This window comes from Silurus aristotelis (assembly GCF_946808225.1).
Source record: "Silurus aristotelis genome assembly, chromosome: 29".
NCBI classification, from domain to species: domain Eukaryota; kingdom Metazoa; phylum Chordata; class Actinopteri; order Siluriformes; family Siluridae; genus Silurus; species Silurus aristotelis.
Genome location: NC_139602.1, coordinates 3,535,390 through 3,558,723, shown reverse-complemented (window position 1 = coordinate 3,558,723; position 23,334 = coordinate 3,535,390). Strand labels below are relative to the sequence as shown.

Below are 23,334 nucleotides of genomic sequence, written 5' to 3'. Positions count from 1 at the left end.
GCAGGCAGACAGACAGACAGGCAGGCAGGCAGACAGGCAGACAGGGCGGCAGACAGATAAGCAAGCAGACAGACAGACAGACAGACAGACAGACAGATAGATAGACATAAGCAAGCAGACAGACAGGCAGGCAGGCAGACAGGGCGGCAGACAGATAAGCAAGCAGACAGACAGACAGACAGACAGATAGATAAGCAAGCAGACAGACAGACAGACAGACAGACAGACAGACAGACAGACAGACACTCTATATGGTTAAAAGTTTGTGGACACCTGACTATAAGTATGTGTATGTAAGTATGTGTATGACTGTATGTGGTTTTTAAACATCAAATTCCACATTTCGTCTCTGTATACTGTTATTATACGCTCCACTCTTCTGGGAGGATGTTTCACTAGATTTGTGTGGAGATTTGTGCTCATTCAGACTCAAGGGAATTAGTAAACTGAGGTACTAATGAAGGTGTTCAATATGGTTTTGAGCTCTACAGCAGGAGATCTTCCAGCCCATGTAAAGCACATGTTCATGTAGCTGGCTTTGTGAATAGTGAAGCTGGGACAGGTAGAGACTCTTATTTCTTGACTCACAGCATCCAAAGCGATCCGATTCAATCGTACGCCTCTTAGTTTGGGGGAACAGTTTGAAGAAGAAGCAATATGGGTGGAAAAGCCAGGTGTCCTAATACTTTTGACCACAACGTATTTATGTAGACGTTTCGCAAACCCTGTCGTCATCATAGACAGCTGTGCTGTTTGATTCCGAGTCCTCGACACCACAATGTCTCTCTTTTGACCTCCCCCCCACCCGCCGCTAAACGAGGCGGTAACCACGGCGACGTCGAGATGCACCACATCGTCGCGAATCTGCATATCTCTGAAATCTGTCGATAAAAGCTATTTGAAATTCCTGTTTATCTCAGTAGGAACAGAAGTGCAGTCCAGTTTTTTACAAAGTTACCATGAACCATGTTCGTGTCTTCCATTTTTCTGTTTTCTGTCTGATCGTCTCGGTGGGATTTGAGGTCGACACAGAGCTGCTACACGTCTCCCTCTAGCAAACAAACAAATCCGCAGGTCGCCCGCTCTGCTCGCTAAACAAACCGCCTCTGTCAGATTGATGAAAGCCGCATGTCGTCGCCGACGTGTGTTGCATCAGCGTGGAAAATTTCATTGTGCCTGTTTTTTTTTTTTTTCCTTCATAATTCAGGGCTAATTTATTCATGATTAAAAAAAAAGCTCTTTTTCCATATCAATGAATAATTCAGATGGTCAGGGATGAAAGAGACTTCAGTCGTTGCAATCCCACTTATTCGTGACAGTGAGCTCTGGTCCGAATTCGGTTCTCGCTAGTATCTCGTCCGGCGTTTCAGTTCTGAGGAACACAAATTGTCTCATCAAAAATGGAGCATGTTTCTCTTCGGGGGTGAAGAGAAAGATTCATGAAAGAGTTTCTTGTCATATTTTCTGGCCTTTGCATTTTTTCTTAAGAAGAGACCCAAAGAAACAAGAAAAGACAAACTGGAAGAGAAGGAACGACAAGAGATGAGACGAGAAGATAAAAAAAAAAAAAAAAACGAGATGAGAAGAAGCAATAAATGAGACGAAAAGAAAAACAGGTGAGACAAGAAGAATGGGTTAGATAAGAAGAAAAAACAAATAAGCAGAGAAGAAAGGAAACAAGAGATGAGATGAGACGAGAAGAAATGGGATGAGACGAGACGAAAAGAAACAAGAAATGAGACGAGAAGAAAAAAAACGAGATGAGACGAGAAAAAAAGAAACGAGATGAGAAGAAAGGAAACAGATGAGAGGAGAAGAGAAGAAACAAGGGATGAGACGAGAAGAAAAGAAATGAGAGATTAGACAAGAAGAAAAAACAAGATGAGAAGTGAAGGCATAAACAGATTAAATTGAAAGAGAAGAAATGAGATGAGAAGAAATATTGGAATAAAAGATGAGATCAAAAGAAAAGAATCAAGATGAATTGAGAAGAAAAACAAGCTGAGACAAGAAAGAAAGAAAATGAGACAAGAAGAGATCGGATGAGACAAGAAGAAAAACAATAGATGAGATGAAAAGAAACGAACAGATGAAAAGAAATGAGACGAGAAGAAAAGGAACGAGAGACGAGACGAAGACAAAAACACGAGATGCGACGAGAAGTAAAGAAACGAGATGAGATGAAAAGAAAGGAAACGGATTAAACGAGGAAGAGGCAAAGTGACGATATAACGAAAAGACAAGGAGAAAGGATAAGATATTAAAAGACGAGTTGAGAACAAAGTCAAGGAAAAGAAGAGAAATGAAAGGGGGGTGGGGGCAGTTTGCTCATCTTTGTTGTTTCTTTTTTTTCTCTCTTCGGGGGGAATGAGGTTTCGGAATTGTTTTCGGGTTGGAAAAAAAACCACTGAGACATTTCTTGAGTCGAAGAGAATTTGAATATCAACTCAGCCGTTTTCTTTGAGCGAATCATCAGCACAGGGGTGTAATCAGGCCGAGATGTGCACCCCGCAAATATACGAACCTAAAGAAAAATAGAGACGCGAACGAGCCGTCAGACGAAAACGATCGTCCGTGAAAGCAGCCACTGATTGTCTCGTACGTGTTTCTGTCTATATTTGCACAATCGGGGGGGCACATGACTACACACTAGCGTGCGGTGTGCAAAAAGTATACATGTACGCCTGTTCCGTCCCGTCCAGCTGATCGTAAGAGGTCGTATCGCATGACCTTGAACACCTCCGATGACTGGCGAGGCGAATGAGCATTGGAATAAAATAGGGGTTTGTTTCGCGCGATTCCCCTCCCTGCGTCCGCCATTGAATTCCCCTCGTGTGCATTATTAAGAGTTTAATGGCTGCGGATATGAGGAGCCTGAGAGCGTCAGGATTTCCTGGTGTGTGTGTGTGTGAGAGAGAGAGAGAGAGAGAGAGAATCGGGGATTGTGTTTACTTATGCACAAACACACACACACACACACACACTCTTTCTTCTTTGCCTGCCACCTTTCCTCTTGCCCGTCTCGCGTTTTGCCACCTTTTTCCCCCCATTTGGAGCGTGTGTGTGTGTGTGTGTGTGTGTGTGTGTGTGTGTGTGTGTGTGAGTGACACTTCTTCTCTTTCTTCACCATAGCAGCAAACAAAACACTATGTTTTAAGGGAGGAGGTATGTACTGTATATATGCAATCATCAAATTGCGAGTGTTTGAATGTTCAGTCTTGTATATTACATCTGGGATAAATGGACCATAGGAAAGCTAATGGGGGTAAAGGGTAAAGGAAGAAGTTGCAGGGTATGGGGTTATGGTATAAAAAAGGTATAAGCGGTGGTCTAGTGGTTAGGATGCGGCGCTTTCACTGCTGCGGCCCGGGGTTCGATCCCCGGTCAGGGAACCGACCCCAGCCATTAGGGTTCACAAGCCAGTGCACTCATAGTGCCGGTTCCAAGCCCAGATAAACGGGGAGGGTTGCGTTAGGAAGGGCATCCAGCGTAAAAAAGTGCCAAATCAAACATGCGGATGATCCGCTGTGCCGACCCCTAATGGGAGAAGCCGGAAGAAAGTTTTTTATGGGCGTTTGGTATAAGAAAAATGTAAGAGTAATGAATAAGTAAGGAATTAGGGGTAGGGGCTGGTATTCCTGTATAAAGGTAAAAAAAAAAAAAAAGGATAGAAAAAATATAAAGAGGTAAAAGGATAAGGTAAAAGTATAAGGGTTAAATATCTGAGTACGGTCAAATATACGAAACCAACCACCATAATTTGGACACTCTGAAACAGCTTTATGAATTTCAGCGTCCAATACTCTTGCAATAATAGACAGTCAAGAGGCAGTACACTAGCAGTAGCAAATTGTGGAAACACCTGATTTATGGTTTTTAATCATCTCCGAACACTTTCACACCTATAAGTCTGTATGTGGCATCTGAATCAGGGCAAAATTGACACTTTTGTTTCTAATGCTTTTGTTTGGATACTGCGTGTCTAATTGAACGGAACAAAACGCAAACCCTTGCCGGGGGGCCTGCAAAATAACATCCTTGTGAAAATAAACTTTGATTTGGCTCCCAAACGGCGTGACAGTATTGCGTTTTTGTTTTGCTGTCAATCGATTGCAAGTTCGAATCGTGACATTCTGTAGACGTTGGATGTGCTCTCCAGTCGGGAGGGATGACGTAAATTTCTTTTATTATTATTAAACTTGTAAACATACACAATGCCAGGGGTATAAAAAAGAAACCAGAGTGAGCGCAGTGTCACTGTGTTTACTCGCTCTGTACTGGAAATACGATTTGTTTTGCACATGCATGAAAACGCTAAAGAATCCATTGCACTAGGGTTAGCCGCTAACCCGGAAGTGGCTAGCAGCTAACACTAGCGCTGTGGATTCTTTAGCATTTTATGTTCAGCTTCCAAAATTTCTCTCAAAAGAAGAAAATCTGAATGTTGAAAAAAGTAGAACAGTTAAGTATATCATACATTTTCTCAAATTACATATAAAATGTAAAACACACACACACTTACATACACATCTGTATTACCCAAATGGGCTCTAACAATTATTTAATTCATTACTCAGTTTAATCACTATAATAAAAAAAAGTCTATTGCATTCATTTGATTGATGAAATATTATTGCATATATTAATGAACCCATTTTATTTAAATTAGTTTTGAAAAGAGTAAACTGTTCATATGTTGATCCCAATTAAAAATAATAATAAGTTATAATTATTAATGATCATAATATTTTGCGTTACTAGTAGGCAAGGAATTTAATATTTTGCATTTCTTCTCCCAAACCGTAGCGAAATTGACCCGAACCGCGTATTTTGCGTATGGTTCCACCCATATGCGTGGAGCAGCAGTTTTAAACTGTAGTACAGCAGGAAAGGTGATGATGCTAACACGTTGTAAGCGAGGTAGAAATCATAATCGTCACCTGAGCTGTTTGTGCTTCAGAAGAGAGACACAGGCAAATCGACGTCTGACGTTCGTTCGGCGACTTTCAACCAAACGAACCATGTTCAGTATAACAGCTGATACTCCTAAAGTGCTGTCAATATTGTCGAAGTGTACCGTAATTTCCAGACTATTAAGCGCACACAAATAGAAGCCGCACCCACTGAATTTGACAAAGATTTTGATTTTGAACATAAATAAGCCGCACCTGTCTATAAGTCTACACTGAAACTAATAAACTTTACACAGGCTTTAATGAAAGACAGTGTCTGTTACACGGCTTGTATCTAAACAGTAGCCCACCAAGAAAGTCATTGTTCACTGTCTTCCTCCTTCCTTTCACAACTATTTCTCTCGGGAGTTTATCTTTTGGCATCGCCGTGCGTTTAAAAATCACCATCGGTGAAGCTTTTCTCCCGATGCCGTGCAGCTCAGAACACAGGTGAAGTGCGTTTTCATGCCCGGTTGTTTTCAGCGTGACGAATGATTCGCATTTCCTGTAGACAGTCCGAGTGAGCGGCAGGTCAAACGTCAGAGGAACATCATCCATATTTATGATGTGGTGCGGCCCGATTCAGTGGAAGCGCATCTGATTTAATATAAAGAGTTTCATTGGTTCACCTGAACCTGTTCGGCAGTTTCATTGGTCTAATGTTATGGGGTTCAGTTTTTTGTCTTGAAGTTTGTGAAACCGGGAAGAACCCAGGAAAAATCCATAAATTAGCCGCTTCATTGTTTAAGCGGTGGGGTCCAAAGCGTGGGGAAAAAAAAGGAGAGGCTTATAGTCCGGAAAATACGGTATGTATATACTTTATTAAATAATCCGTAATAAAAGCTAGTAAAAACTTGGCGAAAAAGTGCCTAGCATGTGTGGAAACCTCCCACGTGGCAGCGTGCAGCCGGCGAACCAAGACAGGTCCAAGAATGTGCGAAAGCGTTCAGGCAGATTTGAAGCTTGTGCTCGCTGCCTGCTCACGTCTGTCCGAGGCCGTGCATGCAAGCGGCTTTTGCCGAGGATCGAGCGATACAATACTACTAAGTAGCTTATTCACGTATCTCCATCTCTCCAGTATTTCCATTTGGGGAGACTTTAACTACATTTCAAAGTCAAAAATCTTTTTCCTTTTTATTCGACTACACTTTGCGAAATCGTTCCTTTTTATTTATGAGGATAAAAACTCAACTGATAAAACACGCAGCGATCTACCAATCAGGTTCACGCGCACACTCCGTTTTAAACTTCTTTTGATCGGCGCTTTTATTTTAGGTGTTTCGAAAAGAAGGCAATGATAATTTATTCGATATCGATCAGTGTTCGACTCATTAATTTCATTCTATTAATAGATCAGTGTGCTGAGAGTGTTGTGACAAAAAAAATCATAATCGGGAACATTAAAGCCATAATGAATCCTAGTACTTCGGATCCTTAAGTACTATTGAAGGCATAAAACTTTTGTACTTTTACTCAAGTGAAAGGTAGGTCAGTCCCTACCGATCTACCCTGCATCCGATGCCATATCCTGTGTCCCCTGTCAATCACATCAACACTGGCCAATCAGAATCACCTCCGAACTCATGCATGAGGAAGAAGGTAGATGGCGCTTTCTTTCCAAGCAAATTATTCCGGCTTGTGATTCAGCAGGTCTCAAGAGCATGACCAAGACTTGCATCCGATGTATGATACACAAACATCTAAGATGCATCGTGAGAATGATTCATGGCTCTGCGTGTCAGTCTATAAATGACGACCACACAATGAGGCTTTCGTGAATCATGTACAGATCATGGCGGCTAACTTTACTATCACATGCTTACTATTTATGTGCCACCGTGTACTGTACTCGAGCTCTTTCTTTTTTTCTCTTACTTTTTCGCTCTATTTTCTCTTTCTGTATGCCTGCATGAAGCATCAGGCCATTAGTAGGCTCCAGGCTGTTTTGGGATGAATTGTGTGCACCTGTGGGTGTACGAATCCTACTTCATGACTCACATCGCACGGATGTGTATGACATCCTCCATCTCTCCTGCAACGGCTCTGCGGTACGACTGATGCACATTGCACCTGTACTTCACAAGCCGCACAACGCGTCCTCTCCAAATTCTCCTCCACACTTTTTTTTTTTTCTCTCATCCATTCTTCTTCTTTTCTACCCATCAACCGGCACTTATAGCCCCAAAGCTTTGGTATCCTTGGCCACTCTCGAGGAGCCTTCTCACACAACTTTTTGTGTAAAAGATTTAACCAGTCAGGCAAATGTTTACACATTCAAGACTAGGTTTAAATCCCGGTTTGGAGTCAGGCCTAATTCCAATAACTTTAATCCCCTTCACAGTTCTGCTGTTTTCTTCCGAATTTTTTTTTTCTGGTCCGGGATGGGACACCATGAGTACATCGTCTGGCATGGATTCCAAGGTGTTGGCAAGGAGTTTTTAAGATTCTGGTCCCACACAATTGCTGAAGATTACCTCAGCTGAATATTCATGCTAGTCCTTAATTCAAATGCATCCTGAAAGTCTTCCGTTTGAAGTACACAAGGGAGTTCATTTATCATGCTGGAAGCAGATATTATCAGACGGATAAACCGTAGACCATATTCAGGCTGGTGCTCCACAGACTGTGATGGACGAAGAACCCAAACCATGTAGTTAAAATTGAGACAATCGAAAATATTACTAAAGTAAGTGTCCCTCAAAATTTTTACTTGAGTAAAAGTATAAACACTATATTGCCAAAAGTATTGGGTCACCTGATCTTTCCTGCTATATGTGGTTCTTTTCCAAACTGTTACCACAAATCTGGAGGCACTCAATTGGACAGGATCTTTAGATGCATTACAGTGCTAAAGAATTTTGCATTCACTTGAACTTGGAAACCCAAAACCTGTTCCAGCATGGCGATGCACAAAGTGGGCTCCTTAAAGATCTGGTTTACATGCTTTGGAGAGGAAGATCTTGTTGCTATAGAGCTCTGATCTCATCCCTACTGAACACCTTTGGGATGAATGTGAACGCTGACTGCACCCCAGGTCTCCTCACATCACCTACATCAGTACCTGCCTTTCGAAACACCCTTGTGGCTGATGAACACAAAAATCCATCACTCCAAAATCTAGTGGAACATCTTCCCAGAAGAGTGGAGGGAATTATAAGAGTGAATTGGTATTAAATGTGGAATTCGATGCTCAAAAATCACACACCGTCCTTTTGACCAGGTGTCCCAATACTTTTGGCAATATAGTGTACATATAAGTGTATAACGCCGCTGCGTTAGATCAAATCGTCGGGGGGGAAAAAAAGACAAAGCAGTAGAGCAATCTTTTAAAAAGGGATAATTAAAATGACAGTATTATCATAGTATTCAATAGATAAATCAAATGACATTTAATAAGGAAGTAAAACCAAATATTCAGAGCTGACTGTGATATGATTCACCTCTCAGCTGCAGAAAGGGTTGATATTTTTATTCGACTTCAACAAAAACTGCTTCTCAATGTTTTTGGAATGTATTCGAGCTCTTTTTGGACTTAAAATAAGGCCAGCAGAGTTAAAAAAAAAAAAAAAGTCCCTCCCAGGCAGCAGAAGCGTGTATTGGAGTGTTAGAAATCTTTAACAAAAGTGCAAAATGTAATCATAAAATCATTTGTAGTTATATTTACTCAAATACTTTACACCCTGGTGATCAAATACTGCTCAATGTATGATGTGGTTAAAAGGAAACATTTCCAATATTCTATCAAAACCACTAGAATGAACTTAAGGGGCAGATCAGGTCCTGGAATGATTTTCTTCTCATGTGAAAGTCATACAGCAGAAATCGAGACTTCTAGGGCCTGGGCGACTTCAGCTTTCCAGTTTGCCAACAGGAATAGAAACAGATGTGGTCTTTACTTGTTGTAGAACCTCAGAGTTTGGCATGTTGTGCGTTTGAGAAATGCTTTTCTGTGCACCGTGGTTACAGCGGTTATTTTGGTTACTATAGACTTCCTGTTTACTCAAACCAGTCAGGCCATACTACAGGTTACTAAAGGTTGCCAGGTGTTCATTTAAGTAGTTTTAGGGATCAAAATTTTTCTCTCTTACAACCCTCCTTATTTGCATTTCATCAATAAAATATTTTTAAGAAATATCTAATTGTGTGCTTGAACATCATCATGATCATCGTCATTGTTCTCCTCCTCCTCATGGGTACCACCTTATACCCACCACCTTGATTTCAGTGCTGGTATATCTCCCTTCTGCTCGGCTCAAGCACTTTCCCATAGCGCTTTATCAGATTTAATCGCGGTACGTAATCTCAAAAGCAGATGACGGCTTCCAGAAACCGTCTATAGTGAGCGAGCAGGTGTTGGAAAATCCGTGCTGCTTTTGACAGACAGATCCTCTCTCGGGAGGGAAAGTGAAAAGGCCAGCGTGGTCAGACCCAGACCATTTGTGTAGCACTCCAGATAATGTGGTCGGCAGAAGGAAGTACGAGTTCACGAGGGAGAGGCAAGGTGTCGGATAAAACTCCCTTCTGAACTTCCTGTTTTGCTCTTTTTCTCTCATTTCTACTTTTGCTGCTGTTTTGAGGGTGTTAGAAGGTAGAATGCTTTCGGATTTCGAATGCTATTGAATTGGAGCATTCAAATGAAAATGACAGAAAATGAGAGATTTTGTTTTGGGGGTTTTTTGTATTGCGATACCGAACCGACATTGTGCTCGCTATAAGCTTGAGTCGATTGGCAGTGTTTTCAGGAACGACGGATAAACGGTCCAACGGCCGTTGGAAAATGGCACGGCCGCAGCTTTCAAATTGTTAGAAACAAACATTACAATCGAAAAACCATTTTCATGCACATCATATCTAATTTGTTTGAGCATATAAAGCGGCAACACCATATTCCCCAATGACGTGATGCAGATGGAATGACCCGCGTCCCCGACGTCGGCAAAACGTATATTGACCAGCTACGACGCTTTTTAGAAAATGTCCTTAGGACTGATGAGACCAATCTGGAGCTTTTTGGTACCATTAGATGTTCCCAGACACAAAAATCAAGCTTTCAAAGAAAAAAAAAAACAGGACACTTACTGTGAAACTTGCTGTAGCCGAGGGGAGCTTTGATTTTCAAGACTGCCAAGATATTCTTAAAAAAATGGTTGTGAGGAATCATGGTTGAGGTTTGGGGCTTTGTTCAAGGCCCCAAGTGTGGAAGGTTGTGCTTGGATTTGAACATGCAAACTTTCAGTTATTACATTTTAACCTCTGAGCTAGTGCTTCCAAGTGGCAGAGCATTGTACCTCCAACAGCAAAATGCTATGTAGCTCCATATAGTTTTGTGTAGCACCAGGGTCCTGGAGAAACCTTGTTTCTCTTCACTGTGTACTGCGTCAGCTACTGTATATATGGTTCAAATGACAATGTAATCGACATCAGGTTGTATACAGCCAGTATATACAGTGGGTACGGAAAGTATTCAGACCCCCTTAAATTTGTCACTTTTTGTTATATTGCAGCCATTTGCTAAAATCATTTAAGTTCATTCTTCTTCCTCATGAATGTACACACAGCTCCCCATACTGACAGAAAAAATCAAGTCCAATCAGTATAATCAAAAATTTCTGTACTCAAATGAAGGTGTAGAACCATCTCAAGGATGATCAGAAGAAATGGAGAGCACCTGAGTTAAATATATGAGTGTCACAGCAAAGGGTCTGAATACTTAGGACCATGTGATATTTCAGTTTTTCTTTTTTAATAAATCTGCAACAATGTCAACAATTCTGTGTTTTTCTGTCAATATAGGGTGCTATGTGTACATTCATGAGGAAAAGAAATGAACTTAAATGATTTTAGCAAATGGCTGCAAAATAAAAAAGAGTGAAAAATTTAAGGGGGTCTGAATACTTTCCGTACCCACTGTATATGGATGGATGGATCTAGATAGATGTAGGTGGATGGCAAAAACACGGAACAGTGGAGAACCTTCCCAGGCCAACCAAAATTACCCCAAGAGCACAGCAACGACTCATCCAAGAGGTTACAAAAGACCCCACAACATCATCCAAAGAACTGTGGGCCTCACTTGCCTCAGTTAAAGACAGTGTTCATGACTCCACCATAAGTCAAGTCAAGTTTATTTCTATTGCGCTTTTCACAACAGACATTGTCTCAAAGCAGCTTTACAGAAATCAACAGTCAAGGTGAATGATGTGTGTATCACTGATGAGCAGCCGTGGCAACTGTGGCAAGAAAAAACTCCCTTAGATGTTATGAGGAAGAAACCTTGAGAGGAACCAGACTCAAAAGGGGAACCTCATCCTCATTTGGGTGACATCAAGAGTGTGATTATAGTCTTTAATCAATACAGAACACTGGAGAGTGAGAACTAACATGAGCACACGAGAGTGTACAGTTATAAGTAATGTTCTTTCTACAGTCTTATACAGTCATTATGGTTATAAAACTAGGAGTTACTAAGCAACTCATAAAATAGCTCAACAATTGCGATTATCACAGATCCAACACCAGCTTCTCCATGCCAGAGCCTTTAAACACTCCAGGAGAAAAAGACTAAAACAAGACAAAAACCGCTGCTGAGCAAAAAGAACATAAATGATCATCTCAGTCTTGCCAGAAAACATCTTGATGATCCCCAAGACTTTTGGAAAATATTATGTGGACTGACGAGACACACGACAGTGCAAATGTTTGAATCTGATTGGTCAGAGGGCGATTTATTATTGTTTTTTAATTTTTAATTTTATTTTGGTGCAAATTTTATAAATTGAAGTTCCTCATATTAGTTTGAGACTTCCAGCATAGGAAAGTCTTCAGGACAAGCGGTTTTATTCTTTTCATTTCTTTCTCCGAGCTGAAAAAAATGAATAAAATCCTTCCCCAAATTGTTACCGCAAACTTGAAACCATACAATTGTACAGGATGCCTTTGGATGCAGTAGAATGAAATTTTCCCCTCACTCGAACTACAAGACCCAATCCTGTTTCAGCCTGACATGTTCACAATGCTCCTGTGCACAAAGCCAGCTCCATGAAGATATGTTTTTAGATGGTTTGGAGTGGAAGATCTTCTGCTATAGAGCTCTGACCTGGTGAATAGAAACTGCATCCCATGCACTCGCCTACATCAGTACCTGACTGTACTTACATCCTTGCGGCTGAAGCACAAATCTCCACAAGCACACTCCAGAATCTGGTGGAACACGGGGAGGGAGTTTACCATAACAGCAAATGGGGGGGAGTAAATGTGGAATGAGATGTTGAAGAAGCCCACATGAATCTCATTTTCAGTCAGGTGTCTAACTGGTACCAGGGGAGTCTCTACTGAGGGAATGATGTTTTATTGCACCCATAACCTACAGAAGAACAGGAACTAACTCTGATTTACTATCGTGAGGTTACACAGCATTAAACGGAAAAATAAACCATTCACCGTAACCCATTTATTCATGTTCATTAGTAAATTTGACATCGCAATCGCTGCACCATGCGGTTCGAAAAACGAACGCAAAATGCGTTTCTGCACTTTAACAGTAGTCTTGTAATAGAGAGACGTCTCTCCCGCGCTCTCTTTACAGATCAATAGCGCCGTCGTTTCAACCCCAACGCCCCCCCCCCCCCCCCAACGCAGAATTACAATAACTCCTCTCATCTCCCAGTCAACTCAACACAGCACCTGTTTCATCATTTTTACACCATTTACATTCATTTTACGCAGTCGGTTCGCTCGACAGTCAAACAGTTCTCCTCTTAACTGAGCAGTTGGTGCAACACTTGGTGAAGCATTTACGTTCTGAGCTGTACTGCGTGTACCCAGCATTTTTTGGGAACACCTGTACACCAGAACGCTTATACCCAGTGCAGGCAAGTGCTTCACTAAATGTTCACATCAGACTTTTGTAATGGGGTTAAATGGTAAAAGGAATACTGAACCAATATGGCTGCCATCTATCTAGCTAGCTAGCTAACGAAATACTTAAACGCCATGAAATTACGCCTTGATTACGCCTTATATTCCTAATGGGAATATATTTATTTATTTATATCGTAGTAAATCTTTGCCTTCAATGACCTTGGTTTTTTGCATTGAAACAAAAGAAGCAGGCATGTGTCTCTCAAAAAACATAAAAGACTTGAGACAAAAACCTTTGACAGGTACATACTTGACATCAGGGAAAATTTTATTTTTTTTTCCCCCTCAAAAAGATCATAGTCAAATTATATACTTTTGTGGTTGGGGAAAAAAAAAACAAATACAGCACATATGATCTGGGGTTTGGTCTTGATCTTTGTGCTTATAGAGCGGAGATTAGTCCAAGCTTACAGGAAGGCTAGAATGCATAACATAAATGCTAAATGTTCCCGAAATGCTAAATATAACAAACATTTCGAGAAAATAAGGATTTCAGACAGACGTATGTCGGTCACGTCAATAGTTCAGGCTGGTGGTGGTTGTGTAATGCTGTGGGGAATTATTTATTTGCATGCATTGTGCAACATCCACGTAGGAGTCTGTTATTACTCTTAACATACTAAAATGAGAACATTAAAAATTTTTTGATCAACATTGCAAATAAAAACTTGATTGGCTGTGACCATGTTTATGAATATATTCATTGACACCTGGTTATAAGATTTGCTTTTTGAACATCCCTTATAACGTTTACCCCCCATTCGCTGTTATAACTTCCACTCTTTTAAGATGATGTTCCACTAGATTTTTGTGGAGATTTGTGCTCCTTCAGGCACAACAGTGTTAATAAAATCTGATACTGGTGTAGGTGAGGAGTCCTGGGCTACCATTCCAATTCATCCTAGGGTTTAGGTCAGGGCTCTGTTGCAGGGCCTTGAGATCTTCCATGTAAACCCAAATAAAGCATATCTTCATGGAGCTGGCTTTGTGCACAGTGGCATTGTCATGCTGAAACAGGTTTGGGGCTCGTAGTTCAGGTGAAGGAACAATGTCAAGCTTCCACAAATATTGTATATACAATGTGCCTTCAAGTTTGTTTGGAGAAGAAATTACTGGAAAATACCCTAAAAGATTTGTTTGTGTAGTGTACATGTAGTGTGTGTGTGTGTGTGTGTGTGTGTGTGTGTGTGTGTGTGTGTGGATAGATACTGATAGAAAGATACAGATGGATATAGATCTACACCGGTCAGGCATAACATTGACAACATTATTAGCGGTAAAGTGAAAACCACTGATTATATCGTCATCATGGCTCCTGTTAGTGGGTGAGATTTGTTAGGCAGCAAGTGGACATTTTGTCCTCAAAGTTAATGTTAAAAGCCGGAAAAATGGGCGATGGTAAGGATTTGAGCGAGTCTGACAAATTGTGACGTCTAGACGTCTGGATCAGAGCATCTCAAAAACTGCAGCTCTTGTGGGATGTTCACGGTCTGCATTGGTCAGTATCTAACAACAGTGGTCCAAGCAAGGAACAGTGGTGAACCGGCGACAGGTTCGTAGGTGGCCGAGGCTTATTGATGCACATGGGGAGCGAAGGCTGGTCCCTGTGGTCCGATCCAACAGCTCCTGTAGCTCAAATTGCTCAAGAAGGTAATGGTGTAACTGCTTTAAGGGTCGGGACTGTTTTTGCATTAAAAGGTGGACCAACGCAATATTAGGCAGGTGGTCATAAAGTTATGCCTTGTCAGAGTATATATTATACATGTAGTGTATACGAATATAAGCGCAAAGAGGTCAGTTGATGCATACAAGATACATTCACGGAGACTCCAGCATATCTTTGATGCTAGTATGAATATGTTAAAGGCTAAACGCAAGCACAAGGAGATATACTGTAGAAAATATACTGTGGAGCGGGCAGTAAAATCTGGGAGTGGGAGGCTGTATGGCTCAATCAGAGAAAGCTGTCTGTTAAAGGTGAAGTGTTAGAGGGGGAATCTGGCAGTCAGAGATCTAACAGAAGCTGCACACAGAAAGTCGAAAAAACGCGTGATTTATTAATGAATTTTTTCCCCAGCGTCAGGGTCGACAGCTACGATCAAGTAATAAAAGCCGGCGTATCACAAATCCCGTAAGCCATCCCTGTCCGTTTTACTTTTTTTTGTGAATGCCTTTGATTGCGCAGAAAGGAAAGGACCGAGATGGAGAAAGGGGCGGTGTGTTAATTACAAAAGAGAATGTCATCACTGCAGATGGCGCGTGAGCAAAATCATGCACATTCCAGATGGTAGTCTTTGCACCGTGTGTACGAAACTCCACTTTTTGCACCGAACCCGAGGACACGTATACATTATACTCGTCACTTTCGTGCCTTACTTTGCAGGTACTTGGCAAGTCACGGCCATTTCAATGCGAAATCGGGCCTCAGAGACGAGGACGGAAGAAAATGAGCTTTGTCATCGGGTTTTATGAAGAACGTCGATCAGGAGAACGAGCGATATTACGTCCGCCCCAAATGTGTAGTCGCCCGGGTGCCCTGAAGTAATTGATGTAGACTAAGATAGATAGATATTAATTTTGCAGACGGTTTTACATATCTCTCGGTCTGGAGTGGAAGCGAAGGAGGGGGGGGGGGGGGGGGGGTTTAACCCCAGAAAGGCTGGAAAATGGGCGGAGATAGTAACTTAATTTTCTAATAAAGCTGTAAGAATAAGGGACATTTTTCAAATAGGAGCAGATGGATAGAAAGGAAGAAAGTGATTGAGTTTGTCTGGTAGGAAGGCACCTGGTTGGTAGAGATTTTGTAGTCAGTAATGGTCTGGATGCCTTTCCGCATGCGTCTGGGGTCAGAGTTGTTGACGTGCCCTTTTATGTGAAGAATCCTCAACTTCAGGTATATCACTCAAGCTCATAATTTGCACAGGTAGTGCTGAACAATTTGGTTGGCTTGCATTAATAGCCTTCCATTTGCACAACTTAAAATGTTTGTGTAATTTTTTTGGTTAAGGTATATGGCAGCGGGCGCAAAGACGAGCGCCAGTTTGCTAGTGGAGGGCGGAATGTCCAGCGACGCAGATCAAAAGGAGAGTCAATAGCTAAAATTGGGCTTTAAAACACCAAAAATACAGGGTGATATGCTCTCTAAATATGCTCTTTAACACCAACTGAACTCTGTCGAATGCTGGTGAGAGTAGGGCATCTCGCCTGCCATTCAGGCCAAAAAGTTCAATCTGTGTTTCCCATAGTCTGAGAGTCCTTCAGGTGCCTTTTGGCAAACTTCAGGCAGGCTGAGTGGCCAGAAGAAAGCCACTCCTCAGTAAAAGGCATGTGACATAGTCTTTGCCATACAGACCTGTTTGGCTGCAGAGATGGATGTTTTTCTAGAAGGTTCTCCTCTCTCCATCGAGAAATGCAGAAGGTCTTTCAGAGTGACCATCGGGTTCTTGGTCACCTCCCTGGCGAAGGCCCTTCTCCCCCGTTCGCTCAGATTGGCCAGGCGTCCCGCTCTCCGAAGAGTCCTGGTGGTTCCAATTTTTTTTTCAAATTATCGATAATGGAGGCCACTGTGCTTATCAAGTTGTAGAAACATCTCAAAGATTAATATGAATACCCATGTACTATGTGATTTTCGTTTTTTTATTTGTAATAAATTTGCAAAGATTGCAAACAAACTTCTTTCACGTTGTCATTCCGGGGTATCTTTTGTAGAATTTCTAGGAAAAATTATGAATTGAATCGATTTTGGAATAAGGCTACAACATAAAATGTGGAAAAACTGAAGCGCTGCAAACGCTTTCCAGATGCACTGTATTTTCACAATATTGTTGTTTCGCTATCTTCATCATAGATCGTACGAAAAATCGTAAGTCGAATCATCGTTACTCTGAGACTCCTCGTATGCATTGGAATTAATCTCGGTGCCTCAATTCCAGCTAGACATTTTGACTAATTAGTGGAATATTTGTTTTAATCGTTGACTGAATGCAGCAACTACAGGCAGTGCATCCATTCCGAAGCCTGGCTTGTTTACCTGGATTAACAAAGCAAGAGTAATTTGCTCCCGGAACGATCTAATAACACACATCATTTCTTCGTCGGTGATGAATTCATTAAGACAGGTGCACAGCAGCAGCAGATTCCCCCAGTCACTACAGACAACATCTAATGATGATCAGAGGAGGCACTGTGCCAGCTTGCCTGGAGCGATTGGGAATAAGCATTACCATGCATCGGAAACTAGGGAAAAGCTGAGTCTTGTGGCCCGGTGCATGACCAGGCCATGGAATTGTTGCCATTTCCATTGGGACAGAGACAGATGGCACTAACAAGTGCCCAGCTTATTTAGAATGTTGGCCATGTGCTGTGAATTTCCAACGAGGTTTAAACGGGATGAACAGTAGGCCACTGCTTTTTTTCTCGTGCAAAACAGATGGGAACTCTAGCCGCTGATGGCAGATGACTGATGACGGGGAAATCACTGCAGACTGATGTTTCATCTTTATCCTGTCAGCGTTCGAGAGCCATTACATGACCATGCAGCGCTACTGAGAATCGACTTTCCTATCACCGGCGAGGTGTATTATGCAGGATGATTACATGGCAGATTCATTCCCTGTTCATTAATTCCACCACTTCGACGACATTGGCAAAGTCACGGGAGTCAGTCATAAGGACTGCACTCTCGCTCTGTCTATGCATACACAGAACAGCTGGGTAATGAGACCGGAGCAAGGATTTCTATCTGATTGGATGTGTAGTCCTTGACTGAACAGTGCGAGTCAACAGAAAGAAACAATGAACAAGACCTGGTGTTTTGTAAATACTCTTACCCAGTCAATCACCCATCACAATTTGTTCTTCAGAACTGCCTTCGGTTGCTCAGACCCTCCCATTTGCCCATTTATTTGGCCACATCATCTTCAAGAACTGCTTCTTATACCTTGCCGCCCAATGTATCCCACTTCTGTAACCAAAAATTCCATGGTATTCATTCTAATTTCAAGTTGTTCGAAGCCTAGGGCCGCGCTGTTCTTCTTCGCAGTGTCTATTGTGCAAGGTGGGGACATTTTGCACATATTCTTTTTTTTTTTCTCCCAAGCCCTTGCCCACACACGGACACACACTACTGCATCAGATACGCAACATGAAGGAGACAGTGTGAAAGCTTTCATACTCTCTCGCACGTTTTTTTTTCTTCCATATCAGCCTTTTTGCTTGCCTATCTCGCTCTCCACTCTCACGCCGCCCTCTCCGAGCTAATCCGAACAAAAAAATAAGAAGCTTCTTTCAATAAATCCTTCTAACCGAATGACTCGTCCTTCACGCTAATATCTTCACCTCATTACAATAAGGTGAGGTTTCTTTTTTTTTTTTTCTCTTGCTGAAGGCACAGAACGGCTATAAAATTTTAGTGTGCAATAGTGACTTTTTTTTATAAGTCCAGATTGCAGAAATGTACTTTTGCACACTTTATTGCACTGAAGCGTGAACACAAAAACAACCAACCTGTTCAAGCTGCATTTTCAACCAAAAGCTTGTCTCTTTATTTAGAGATCCTGTGTCTGTGTGGCACGGCCTTGGACGGGTGTGGGTCGATGGCCCTCTTCCTGTTTTTGGGGGGACTTGCACAAGGATATGGGGTGTCCCTGAGGACGCCTGGTGCAAACAGCTTGAGGAAATGGCGCTTTACCCTAGACACGTGATCGGGAAGTTATCGGAGTGCGGTAAATTGATTAGTACTTAGTTATGTTGAAGGATACCTGAGCTCGATCGCGTTTACATGCAGCGGAGCGTAGGGGTGTACGAAAATATCGATACATGCGAGTATCGTGATATTTTGTTTGACGATTCTCAAAAACGCAATACCGGATATTTAAAAAAAAATTTAAATGAATACACAATTAATGGCAGCTTTGAGTTTATAGCCCGGCCGCTTAATAGATTGCAGTCTTCTTATCGCAGAACTTAAACAGTGTCAGAAAGTACTGGCATGATGGCATGCCACTAATGTTAGCCTCAATATCCACCTGTTTCCTCGGGACACTGCTGTAGAAACGATTTTAAGTTGCTTGTGCCAGAAGTAATAGCAGGGTCGACTGACTTGTGCCGAAGTCAATATGTTTTGCTTGTGCGGTTTGTTTTTTGTGACTTTAAGAACAGTTCTATATACACAAAATTTAAAGTGTGAGTGTCTTTCCTTGCCTGACTGCATTCTCCACCTTTTATAGAAGAAATAGCAGTCTTTCTTGCTCTTTATTCTTTGCCTCTCTAGGATTGCAGCTTTTAGATGTAAAACACTAGTTGGACCAAGACCATGTTTTGTACAATGATACTAATATTGTTCATGTATTGCAAAACACTTGATGCACTGAGGTGTGATACAGGTTTCATGGTATGGGCAGGTTTAAGGGGTTCAGGTCATTTTCAGGTCGTTTTGTAGGGTTTTGCATATGCTTAAAATAAAAAATTTACCAATATTATCACCTTGCTTACAATATCGCAGCATATCGTATCGCAATCCCTGTATCGTAATAACGTATCGTATCGCCAGATTCTTTCCAATACACAGTCCCCCCTTTTTTTTAATTCTTTAGGAGTGGGTGATTTTTTTTGTTTTACTTAAAGGTAAATGCCTCATCAGGTGGTATTTCAGTCGGCCCTTTATTCATTCAAAACTTCTTTAGTTACTTGAAGGTCGCACAGTAAGCTTCCCGTGCTTTCCTTAACACCGAACGGAAACAAAGACGAAGGCGCTCGGTACTTCATGACGTGCCAGCACCTAGACGTCTCGAAGCCAACAGACCAAACACGGCCCACTGCCTCGTTTCATTCAGCCCACACAAACTCGCCAAAAACAATATTGAAACAGCCCGTGGTACACTACTACTCGACGTTTTCACACTGTCTAGAATTCACAGCAGACCTGTAGTGTAAACCCCCGCGTTCCACACACACTGCTGCACATGTGAGCTCTCACTTTACGGAGCTGAAATACAGGGTAAAATACATTTTCTGCATTGTACACACGCCTGGTCGGGTTCTATAAATGATTCCAGATGTTGCAAGAGGTCCAGAAACATCCAGAGGTCGGCACCTGGTCGAAAAGAGGTCAGAGAAGATCTTTTTTGAGCGGTTATTTGATTCCCTGAACTGTTCCCATGACTCAAATAACTACTTGACACAACCACAGTGAGCAGAAAAGATTCTCACTGGCAGTTTCTGTAGTGTTAGGTTTTGTGTGTTTCAAAACTGAAAGGTTTCCATGGGAATTAGCGGGATTTCCCGTTATCCGCCAGGCTCGGACAACTACCGGAATATCTCTTATGCTCATCAACCCGGCATTTATTTGATCGAAAATACAGAACAAAACTGTGAATACTGTGAAATATATATTATATTATATAAGCAATATCTATATTTTGTTCTACTTATAATTCAAAGTAAAAAAATTCTGTATTATTTTGCATGCATGTCGGCTTATGACCAAACAAAATGTTTGTTTGTATATGATACAGTTTATATAATTTTCCCTACATTTTGAATGAATTCTCATAAATTCCTGGGAAGTTCCCAACGTGGGACATTTCCAAATTTCTCCAGATGAAGTTCCTATGGATATTTGAGATGATGGAAAATACACAGGGCTGTTTTTAACTCGAGTGATCGAATGAACGAACAAAACAGAAATGAATAAATAAGTGAACGAACAGATAAAAACAAACAAGGTTTGGTACCTGGAAATGTTTTGTTAGGAGGTAATCATTAAAATAAACATATTCTGGCCCACTAAATACATTCATACATAAAGTCGGCGTTAATTAGCTACGAGTTAGAACGTGTTTTCCCACTTGATTAAAACGGAAACTGACTCCAAAACGATTCTTTAATCGTAACAAACCTTTCGCGTTCGAATCTCACTTTGAGCAAATCTGCCAGTCGTCTGATCTGGTTTTATTGGAAATCGCGAGTCTCGCCCACTCTCCTGCACACGAGACGGCGAGGAATCGGCAGAATGGCCTCTTTAAGAGCATTCACTTCCTCTGCAGTTGCTAAGTTACACACATCAGGCCCCCGAGCAGGGGCTCTGCGTTACAGCACAGAAATCCTTCCAGGTGCGGATGTTGGGCCAAATGTCAATGTTTTTCTGAGTTTTATGAAAAGCGACTCGCAGATCTCAGAAAAACGTGGTGTAGCCTACAGGAATGAAAAAGGATTGATGCGTGATGCACTAAATCCAGAGATACACTCCCCCCCCCCCCCCCCAACTAAGATAGAACACACACTGATTTAACAATGTAATGTTGGTGCCCCTACTAGGCTCACATACATTTAAAAAAAAAAAAAAAAAAAAACGGACGGTGCAGCAAGAAGCTTTTAGAAATGAGAATTAAGAGCGACTGTTCATACACAGCTGGGATCGTGTCTGGGGAACCCGGGACTGCACTTGAGCAGACGTTCCTCGTAGGTGTTAATGCGGCAAACAGATGCGGGTTTAGCTGCGCTCAGGGCCCGTGTGATGAAGAGTCTCTTCTAAACAAATGGAAAATCTTCACTTTCTCCCACACCATCTCTTTTTCCAATACCCCCCTTCTCTTTTTTTTTTGCTATATGTTTGCACTCCATTCTCCTCTCAATTTCAGAGGGTTTGAAGATGAAACCCAGGGCAGATCATCTACACATTCTGTACACCATGACATGGTTTGCAGCCATGATTGAACTTTTAAATTGGACTGGGGATGAACCCAATGCCTAATACCACCCTCATGCCCCCTCATACCCCCCCACTCCCTTCTATCCATCGCTGTAATAACATGGAATCAACCTTCAACCAGCAAAATATTGTGAAATGTTTCATTGATCTTGTTTGTGATGTAAGGTGATAATGGATTGCTTTTTGTGCATCATAAAATATTAGTTTTAGTTATTTTTTCTATTCATTCCGTTCATAGTAATTCATTAAAAGTGTTTCTCGTTCTGTTTGAGCAGAAGTATAAGCCGGGCCGCTGCGACGAAATCCTGAAGTGGAAACCTCCCAGTCACAACTCCGTGGACTTCCGACTGAAGATCTCCAAAGTTGGAGGAGAAGGGTGAGTCACACGTCTTACACCTACCATCTACAGAACAATCCACAAAGAGAAACCCATCAATTCCCTTCATCATTCTTTCACTCTGTATAAGTTTTATTACGCCCTGCACATCGATTTCTTTTCCCCTTTTTCTAATAAACTTTTAGCAGGTCTTCATGAAGACCATGATTTGAGTAATATAGAGCTTTGCAATTTTGCCTTCATCTGGCACCCGAAGGTGTTCGTCGATCCGTGTTTAATCTCTCATAGAAACTAAAGACAGGAACAGAAAATACTGAAAAATTTCTGCAGTGAAATATATATATATAATATGGTGTGCACCTATATAACTTCAAGGTGGGAGGAATTCCAGGTTCTGTGCAATGCAAAGTAAAACCGATCAATACCTCCTACTCGAGCAGACATGGTCCTTCTCATGGTCCTCCACCATGCAGTTTTCCCGTGAATTTCCAATTCAGAAACCTCAATCAGGACCGTTAAATCCACTACTAGGTCAAAAGCGTTGGGACACCTGGCTTTTTCAGCCACTTGTGGTTCTAACCAGGGTTTCTGCTGGGTCTTGAAAAGTCTAAAAAAAAAAATGTAAATAAAAAAAAAATCCAAAATCTCAATTCTTGTTATCAAAAAGTCTTAAATTCCCTGTTTTAGGTCTTAAATCATTTTGAACAGGTCTTCGTTTTTTTTTTTTTTTTTTTTTTTTTTTTATGTCCATGTAATGCTACCTGTACTGCTCATTGAAATGCTTTAGGTTTAATTAATAATAATAAATAATTAAATACTTTAGTAGGTTTTTGTTTGTTCGTTTTAGTGGTTGTTTGTTGTAGTTCTTGCTCTCGCTAGCCATGATATAATTAGCAGTTTTACGACTGCAAATGAGACCAACATGCAACAGCCAATCAGCTTTCTGTTATTAGCACGAATCTCTTACGGATTGTACCACATATGTAAAAACGGATATTTTTTCAGGTGAGAGGAAGTGCAGGTTTAGCAATACATGGCTTAAAAAAATATTTATTTAGTTTGTTGTTAAGGCCAGTCACCAACAACCTATTTGTGTGTTTATGTCTAAATGTAGGTTTTAAATTCGATTTTTAATGGTCTTCAAAAGGGCTTAAAAAGTCTTACATTGGACTTTGTGAAACCTGCAAAAACCCTAACACAAACCTTTGCCACAAAATTGGACACGCACAATAAACATTCAATTTGGACATTACATTTTTGCTTCACTTCAACTAGGAAAGCCAAACCTGTTTCAGCTTCATGAATATATGGTTTGCTTATTTTAGGGGGGAGGATCTCCTGCTATGGAGCTCCAACCCCTTTAAAAATCTTTGTGATGAATTGTTATGAGCGGAATGAGCACAAATCTCTACAAG

The 23,334-nt window shown here is 41.3% G+C and overlaps 1 protein-coding gene across 1 annotated transcript in view; it reads left to right on the top strand.

Moving 5' to 3' along the window:
* Positions 1 to 23,334, top strand: part of rngtt (RNA guanylyltransferase and 5'-phosphatase) — a 122,370-nt gene that overhangs the window by 84,996 nt on the left and 14,040 nt on the right. Inside the window, exon 13 of the mRNA XM_083535083.1 lies at positions 21,858 to 21,958. Within this exon, the coding sequence (XP_083391209.1) occupies positions 21,858 to 21,958 (101 nt within the window). The remainder of the gene's footprint in view (positions 1 to 21,857; positions 21,959 to 23,334) is intronic.